Here is a 9,445-nt window from a genome sequence, read left to right on the forward strand (position 1 = left end):
TCGGTGCGAGCAATTTGCCTGAAATTAAGTTCCCATCAAACACTCAGCGCCAGTGAAAGGAAGACCCGCTGGTCGAAAATCCTTGAAAGTTACACTCATTGTTGGCCTGGTGGGGACGAGCATTATCGTTATTACCAGCATGGTCGAGCCCCGAGCGACATTGGTGCCGTCGTGGACAGGCGCTGGAAGGGAAAGAAGAAATATCGGTTTCAATGGGCACCGTGTCGCGTACCGAAAATGACACGAAGCCGCGAATACCGTAGGAAACCCCATAGCGGGACCCCTGGAGGACCTCCCGTCGACAGGCTTTCAAGTTTGAAAGTCATACCCGGGTGGTGGCTTCGCAGTCGACAAGGGGACCGAAACCGAAACCACTCGAGAGCTAAGAATGGGGCCTCATGGCCATCCTGAATAGAGGCGTGTACAAACCCTGGTGTACCAGTCTATGGACGGCCTCTCCGCGAACCTCGACGATCCACCTTTGTGTAAATAAGGCAATAAGGCGAAGGAAGCGGGATTATTCTTCCCTAAGTCCGCTGATCCGATTATAACGAGTGGGTATCGATTCCATCGGGTTGCCAAATATTTGAATGAGACCAAGAGCCTCTTCTATGACTTACTTTGGGAAGTGTACTCGAGTGATGCCCAAGGCGCCAGAGGCTTCGAGAGGAGTATTACAAGTTTTAGTATGGAGTTGTGCAAGGTTATCGAGGTTGGTTCACAAGTTCACGAGTACCAATTTTTTTTTTTTACCTACAAGAAAATGATTAACCCTTGAACCCTGAGGGTGTGTCCACTTTAGGCGGAGTTCTATAACCTAAACTAACAAAAATGAGAAATTCCTTCAGTAAATAAATGATCACTTTAGAATTGGTACTCGCGTATATCCTTCCGTGAGAAAACTGATTCTCATAATAAACCTCAAAAATCACGCCCCTGACAGGCCGTGCGACTGCAGGATGCGACCTAGGACCGGGTACAAATGGGAGGGTACAGCGTTCGCTATAACTCATGGGGTTGGTCCTGTGACGAGACCGCGTCTCCGCGATAGGCAACGCACAGGGATACTTGCAACACGCGCGCACGTCGAGTGTTGGATGTAGGTACAAGGGAAGCACCTACGGCTTTGTAGGTATTACGTTACAATGCCATTATGGAACTCCCGTGCGCCACCATTGTAGGGCCCGCTGTGACGTATGGTTAACCACCGACCATAACCAACCAAATGTTCGCACGTCCTAACCACGGATGCGTTGAAAATTCTCCCTAGTCGAAGACATCGCCCTAGGAACGAGGAAGGGGGTGAAAGTTAGAGACGTAATTAATAATCCTGCATTTAGGATTCGATCGAATTAAAGTGATCAAACTCAGAAATTTGGAGCGTTGATCGTATTGGAACGTTTAACAACGTCAACGATACAATGCATCGGAAGCACTTGCATCGAACGTGTGCCTCCCGACTTGTATTTAAATTTTCCAGTTATTTGTCCCGATTCAATGGAGCTAGCTTCGAATTTCCGACAAAAGCGTAATTTTCGGGGTACCCACGCGTTTTAGCGAGATTAGAAAATCGCGGCAGCGCTGGCTCTATTGCGTTACTCGCCCGTTAATCTTCCAGCTTTGGGTCCTTTCTTCCGTCGTAATAAATCCGCCGTTAAAATATTGCCGGCGTTTCGACTGTACGCGCGCGTGTGGACGTGTGTTCGCGAACGACGTCCACACCCACACCGCAGAAGGTTGGGTCAGGAGAGAGTTATAGGTGACAATAACGAGGCACGGTTGCATGCGAGGCGGGATCGTAAAACGGAGGATTAGACTCCTTTCGGCTATTAGTCTAATATATGTCTTCCGATATCCAAGGGGTGAATCGCGCAGAGAAGCGCAGATTCGAGCAAAGGATCGAGCTTGGGTAAACACTGACAGGTTACTCGAGTTTGGGGACGATCGACTGCTTCTGTTAACGCTGAATTAGAGTCCCTCTAATCAGAGTCACAGAATAACGTCAAGGTTACGTCAGTTAATTCCACGAGATTCAACTTCATAACTGTAATAGTGTTTATATACTGAAGTCCAAGTTATTTTTTCAGAGAATAAGACTAAAACCACAAAATTCAATTGTTTTACGTATTGTTGAATTTAGTATGACGTCAAATATTTTTGTATTCAATCGAAGAGAGTGTTTTTAAGACTAGTATAAATGAGAATATAAGTAATAATAGGTACAAATGAAGTCTCAGTAGGTTTAGCGTTGAAGCCAGATTGAATCGATCGATCTGACACGATTGTCCGTGCAAAACAATATATAATTGCACGACAAAGTCAACGTCCCCCCATTAGCCTCCCCGACACATTGTGTCACCCTATCCTACACGGAATCCAACCACCAAACCATCGGATGTTCTTGTCACCGAAGCAGTGGCGCGTTTGATGGATGCGTCTGTTCCAATCAATCTGTTTCGACGCGGTTTGCCACGGGTTAGGTCTTCCTTTCCCATCTTTTCAAACCCATTTCTGTCGTGCACTTACTGGTAACGCCATTTGGAACACCTCTTTTTAACTTTTTCCTGTTTGGATTCCTCTACTCTACATTTCCTGCTGCGTGCAAGTCCCGCAGGCGCATTTATTGCCTTGAATTAACCTTCGAAAGCGAAATTAACCCTTGACGATGGTTCCAACCGTGACACCCATCGGTGTTCCTCAAAAACCTCCGAGCGTCCCTCATCCCGTCGATCATCGGTGTCCCCGCTAATTCATAGTTTACAGACTCGACGTGTCGAATGGCGGGTCCTGGTAAACGATCCGGTAGGCAGCTGGTCAAGCGAAAAGGGCGCCCCGCGGGGAGCGTTACACGTTGGCAACATAACTGCGCAGACTGGAAGGTAGCCCTCGAACCCCCTTGGTCCGAAGTCAATGTTCCCTTTCACTATGGTGACAAGCATCCCCGTGCCTCCTCGTAGCGTACTGTCGAGCATTGTTGTGCACGCAAGTTTTCTCGGGCAACTGCGGCCACCGGTTCTAATATATGTGGCCAGCCCACCCCGTAACATCCCCTCGGATCAGGCCTCCGTGGGGGCTGCGTACGCCAATGGGACGCATAAATGGGCATCCAGCCGCCTCCAGGACGTCTCTGTCACCGTGTCGGTGGTCTTGTTACGACGACTCGTGTCGGATCCACGGTTTGGATCCACTGGCTAAATGATTTTCGAACGAGGGGGGCGTGCCGGGTAAATATACTTCCAGCTGGGGGGAGGGAGTGGTTGCTGAGGGGGTTGGTTCCATCTTCTTACGCGTCACGTTTGCAACGATGATCGATTTTAGTAGAGTCGAGAAGACAAAATTTAATCACAGTAGAAATTTTCAAGAACATTAGGATCTCAGCTTCGACCGCGGGAATTTGTTCCTTACGTACCATGGTGCGTCTACTAACATTTTTGTCTGTTGTTTCAGACGGAAGTGGAGGACATGACGAGCGACGGTGTCTGCGACGGAGGCGGATCGAACCTCGCTATCCCCGAGACCACTGGCGGTCTGATAGGACCCGAGATGTCCCCCAGCGTGATGGAGTGTGGTGGTTGCGGAGAACGTGTCCGCGAGAGAACAGTTCTTTGCGTCGGCGGTCGAACTTGGCACTCGAGGTGTCTGAGATGCTGCGCCTGTGCCAGGCCTCTGCACGATCAACACTCCTGCTTCCTGAAGGGAATGCGGCTCTACTGCAGGCACGATTACGCTCTGTAAGCGAATGATCCATTTCTAAACACTTTTCTCTCATGAATTTCATTGTTCGAATCGATCTCGTTGCCAAATCAACTTGGGCTACGTCCAATCATCGATTTTACCTTATCGATTTCGTCGTGCGACTGGGAAAGAGTAGAAGGAACTGTAGGAACTATTAGGAACTTCATATTATCCTAAAGGTGTTTCATGCTTCATGTTTCGCGCGAGCCTACAGAAGTGTACACATCACATTTTAATCTTCCAATCAATTTCCTCTTCGATGTCGATGCACATATCCACTGTGGACCTCAACAGAGAGTATAGGATGAATTTTATTCGAGTTTTTCTTCCTTGGTGTACACTGATTTCCGTGTCCGATAACACAACAACGATACTGGTCGCGCGTCACGATCGGATATCGCGATACCGTGATTTGGATAGGTCGATGCAATACGGCCAGGTGACCAGACCAACTGTGATTGACAGTTGGATAAACACGTTGGAAAGTCTTCGACTTCGACTCCCTGTCCACAATCGACCAGTCACCTCGAGCTTCTTTCGCTCCGAACGCCTCCCTGTATACTTTCATGGCCCCACTCCCAACGAAAATATTCGAAAGCCTCGATCGAGTCTCTATCGAACAAACAGAGGCTCGTGTGTCGAACAATGTATCCTTGTGCCCGTATAAAATCTAAATCGTCCACGATAGCTTGGATAGGACTTTAAAAAGAGCGTAAAAAGAGGAACAAAAATGCAATGTATGAAAATTTAACGCTAACTTGTGTTAGCCGAATAGAAATCAATTTTCAGGTTGGCTACCGCTCTAGCTTCAAGGATTTATGCGAGTAGAAAGCGGAGAATGGCCACTTTCCCAAGAAGGCGTCAAACTTACCCGAAAAAGTTTGTGATTTGCCACTAAGTCGTGAACTTATCCACCCTGATCGCATAAATCAGTGTATATTAACGTCTTACGTGGCATATTTTGCGTCAACAGTTACTCACTCGCAACGCTTGTTGAACGTTAATTCAAGGATGATGAACGATGAAGTAAAAAATGATTACGTTATCGTAATGAAAAATATGTTACTGCTCTATCGGATTAGTACACAAAGTTCTTCGAGTCTCCTTTGGGAATCCCTTTGCATCTTTATATATACAAAATTGAATCTATCTACAAGTTTCACAGCCCACGAGTGAACTGTTTATCGACAGAAAGCAAGTTGCGCCGCGTGTCCAGTATGTTAATACGCTTAGAAATTATTTTACGAGACAATAAAAAAAATATCGCACCGTGTATAAAGACGTTAACGTTAATTTACACTCGCCTGTCGTCGAATTAGAAAAATCCTTGACAGGTTTTCGCGCGGACAGAAGTGGTCGATTCGTTTTCTCCGCTGAAGAATCGAGCATCCACAGTCACCGACTCTCGCGCAACGACTCTCTATTTATTATATCGATAACTCGAACACCGCGCGCTACTTTTACCATGCTTTATTATTCGACCGATCGATCTATCGGGGATTAAATATTTTACAGGCATATTCACTTTCTCGTCGCGTCGTTATCGCGATAATTGAATCTGTTTCCACGCGCTACATCGCGGTTACAGGAAAGCGTAGATCTTTGGCGACATAGTGGCAATTACGCGCACCGTGGCCCGGGATTTATGTTACTTGTCTCGCTCTTATGTTTCTACGGTAGCTAACACGTCGTTTCCTTGCACTGGTTCGTTAATAATGTCGGCAGATATCTGCATTAGTCAATCTTCGAGCGGAGGCTACCTTTTTGAGTTGGCGACGTCTCTAATTCCCGCTGGGAATAATTTGTTACGTACGACTGGCCGCTCTGACAATTCCGAGACAAGCTTTAATTGAGACGTAGTATGCAAATTCAGGACATAATTATTCATATAGGTACAGGCGGTTCTTTTTAGTCTCGACTCTCGATTTGGCGAGGTGTTTGTATCTCTGCTGGAGTTGGATCAACTTGATCGTGATATGGAAGATATGTGCAGTCGCGTGCTCTGCAATTTGCGAACAATTCATTAAGTAGCACTTGTCCACCCATATCGTCACTTTGAAAATTGCCAGGCTAAAACTCCTGAAAATTTCTCCGAGATATATTTTCGTCTGTCGAAAATATCGACATTGTCGAAGACTAGATAATTTAACATTAGTTTTCAGTATTTAATTTTTTTGCCCTATTTAATTCACAAATCCTATCCAAAAGTTTCATTATCGTCTCACTTTTTGCCTGTCCACCCCGAATCCTCGAATAATTAAAAGCCAAAGCTCGCAGAAAGTCACCAACCAAACAAGGCTCAAACTATTCCGATGCACGCGACAATGGCAATAATTATTCACGGGATATTGAAAGACGACGAGCAACATATTTCATAACCGGCATAACAGCGTCGGGAGGCTGGAAGCGCAATCAGAAATTTCGCAACGGTGTCGGCGTTCTCTGTGAAGACAGTTGCCGGGATTTTTCGAGCCGTCTGTCTTTGGGGAGTCAAAGTCGTGTGTGCGGGAGGTCCCGAGGAATCCGCAGCGTAATTTTTTCGACTCACTCTTTTCGCCTTGTAATGCTGGCTTACGATGACCCGGTCGACAGGATCCACGACCCGTAGACCCGTCGACAAGCGACTTGGAAAGAGGCGAAGCCACCTTCTCGATCTACGCTCTGCCCGCCCCGTGATAAATGATCGAAAACTATACCGCCTGGTCCCTCCGAGCGGCAAGAGACATCGCTGCGGAATGTTCTCCCCTTCTCGATTCACAATTGAAGTGTTGATACAATGTGACCTAATTAATACTATCAGGTTGTAACACGCGAATGGTACGTTCGAACGGGTGCATTCTTCGAAGAGTCGAACGCTTGAAAGGAAGTAAATAGTTTCATTTATCGCTCTGGTATTCGAATTGATATTTTGGAAGACATTAACCTTGAAATGTTGCGGAGGAATGCAGCCACCCTCTTTGGGGGCCTACTAGGCAAAGCCACCGAATCAAAGGAGAGAGACTATATTCAGAGAATGATTCAGAATAATTTTCAGTGCCTCTTATAAAAGATAGATTACACCGGTATAATGGGTTTCCATCTTCCTCGACGTGGAAACAATGAGTCCCGAGGACCTGCTAAGAAGCTTCCCGCAGGGATTAATTTTCATTGTTTTTGACTCGAGCTTCCTCGAGATGGGATCTACGAAGGCTACGAGAGGAATCTCGCAATCGACTTCGGCTCAAAATTTAAATCCCTTCCTAGACGTCGCCGTGGGCGTTGACGAAGAAGTTCCTGTTGCAGGGAATGAATTCTCTGCTGGAGGAACAATGGGATTAAAATGCACGCGTACACGTATTTCATTCGGTTCTTTGAATTTACAAATCTCCCTTCGATGTCAACTATAAAAGACAGATTGGTGAAAGTGGTGAACTCTGGTCGATACTTGGACTACAAATCACCCTTCTCAACCTAAAGGTACACTTTCCTAAGGACAACTCGGACCAAAAATGACCTATCTCCAACGTTTCCAGAATGAATAATTTGTTGTTTACCTTAGATAACCATAACGAAAATGTGCCACAGCTACGAAACTCTCGACTTCATTAGCTACCCCGATACCGATCGTGCAAATATCTCCTCGCTACCGGTCGCGGAATGTCCTCTTAATCCCGCGAGCAGTTGTCGCATCGTAACAGCGTGCTAAATAGTCGTGGATCTAGCCTACCAGTACCCTCGGTACTTTCTCTGTCTGGATTAGGGTGGTGGGGCCACCAGGGTAGTCGCGTGGCCCCATAAGATATCCTCCCGAGTTCGTGGCGCGGAGGGGTCGAGGGATTCGCGAACACAGCCCGTATAAACAGCTAGCTGGATCGTCGCCGGGAGGAACCGAGACGAGGAATCGGGATGCACTTTCCGTGTTCATGAATATGATAATGGGCTAATGGCCACTAGTCGTTGTTTAATTACCAGTCGCGGCGCACACAACGACCACACCGGACTCGGCCGTGAAGCCACCGTCGTGCTTCTGCTTGTCGTTTCGCCAGCGGATGCACATCTCCGGGTGCCTCCTCCTCGGTGTGCACCCATAACACCCACCATTCGAGCCATTCATCTGACCGTGCGTGCGTGTGTCGTGTACCATGCTCGTGTCTTGCCGCTACACGGCTACCGTTTACACCGGCGTAGCTCCCAGCGCTTTTTCGACGGAACCAGCGACACGGGGGTGTCCCCGCGAGGGGGTTTCGATCCCTGCTCCACCGGAGGAATCGCAGAACGACGGAAGGCTTCGAGTGGAGCGCGTTTCGAGAAACGTTGACCGTTGTTTATCGTAAACATGGCCAGTAAGAAACCAGAGAGTAAAATTGCAGTGGTCGAGAGCGAAGTTGAACATGTCTCGCTAGGGTCGAAAGGGTTATACTAACTTAACGACGACCTGAGACGGGGCTTCAACACATAGTCTCCAAACTAGTTGATACAATTTCTGGCGAACTAATGATCCTCCTAGAACTACTCGATGAGGTTATGGATGGAGAGACTAAGAATCCAAGACTGCCTTCGATGTTTTTGTGTCGCTTCCTCCGGTACAACTAGACAACCGCAGGAGTTCGTGGGAGTATAGGAAGAACCAAGTGGCAGCTAAACATGCGCCACTGGAGATCACTTTCCAAGCCGAGAGAGCCAAGTTTCTCTTCCTTCGACTCTCCTCCGTACCTCTGTGCTCCTCTTCTTCCTCGAAGGCGCTTTCTAATACGATTCTCTTCCTTCCCGATTCCTTTGTTTCTCGTTTTATCCTCCTCTGTTTATCCTACGCCCCATCCAAATGTTTTCAATTTCTTACTTCGCTGATCTTCATAGCTATTTACGCTTCTCTCGTTTCTGAGACTGCTCACTACCGAGGCGTTCGAACTTGATTTATGGGTTGACAGACAATTGATTGGCTCCGACTGAGATTGATCGGAGGAACGAGGTTGGCTTTCCGCTTACGAACTTCATCCTTTTGTATACTCCTGTGTGCGCTGGAAAGGGGCTTGGACGTTTCTTCGTTCATTTTGATCGATTTTCTGCGTTTTAATAATAACATTTTATTCGGCGTAAGTCACCATACGTTCTTCATATTCGCGAACAAGCAATAATGTTAACGTGTGACCATTGACATCCATCAACAGTGATCCTATCGTCACGCGGAATTATCAACTTTAATTACGAATAAATCAGATCGCCCCAGGGTCGAGCTGACCTTCACCCCCAATTTTTCCCGGCTGGTTTATTCGTCCCTATCCTCCGCATAGCTGGTCTTCCCCCTTTCTCTCCCCTTTTTCTATCATTCCTTCCACTTCCCCCTTATCGCGGCTCGGTTTGCTCCTTTTCGGCCCCAGGTCCTTTTTTACCCTTGTGTCCCTCGACGTGCTCCGCCGCGCAAGTTTACATACACGCAAACATACTCTTCGGAGTCGCAGCTCGCGCTTCGGGGTCCAGGAGTCGTTTATTTGTCGCGGGGACGACATACCCTCGCCTCCTTCCAGGTAAACGCGCGTTCGTGCGCGACGCCTTATCTAAGACCGCGGCGGAGTGCTCTCTCATTGGAAGTACGAATTATTTCTGCGACCATTCACGCGAGATAATCACTCGCGGCGGGGACCGTGCGAATATCAAAGGGCAACACTTTTTTGACGCTCGGAAGATCTCTCTCTCTCTCTCTCTCTCTCTCTCTCTCTCTCTCTCTCTCTCT

The 9,445-nt window shown here is 47.5% G+C and overlaps 1 protein-coding gene across 3 annotated transcripts in view; it reads left to right on the top strand.

Annotated features, from left to right (window-relative positions):
* The first annotated feature begins 3,406 nt into the window (after positions 1 to 3,406).
* The window catches only part of LOC128890330 (LIM/homeobox protein Awh-like), a 10,166-nt gene continuing 4,127 nt past the window's right edge, over positions 3,407 to 9,445 (top strand). For all 3 annotated transcript variants that reach the window (XM_054148719.1, XM_054148721.1, XM_054148720.1), the window contains exon 1: positions 3,407 to 3,731. In XM_054148719.1, coding sequence (XP_054004694.1) covers positions 3,463 to 3,731 — 269 coding nt within the window. In that variant the 5' untranslated portion in view covers positions 3,407 to 3,462. The remainder of the gene's footprint in view (positions 3,732 to 9,445) is intronic.

Source organism: Hylaeus anthracinus, unplaced genomic scaffold (assembly GCF_026225885.1).
Source record: "Hylaeus anthracinus isolate JK02 unplaced genomic scaffold, UHH_iyHylAnth1.0_haploid 12000, whole genome shotgun sequence".
NCBI classification, from domain to species: domain Eukaryota; kingdom Metazoa; phylum Arthropoda; class Insecta; order Hymenoptera; family Colletidae; genus Hylaeus; species Hylaeus anthracinus.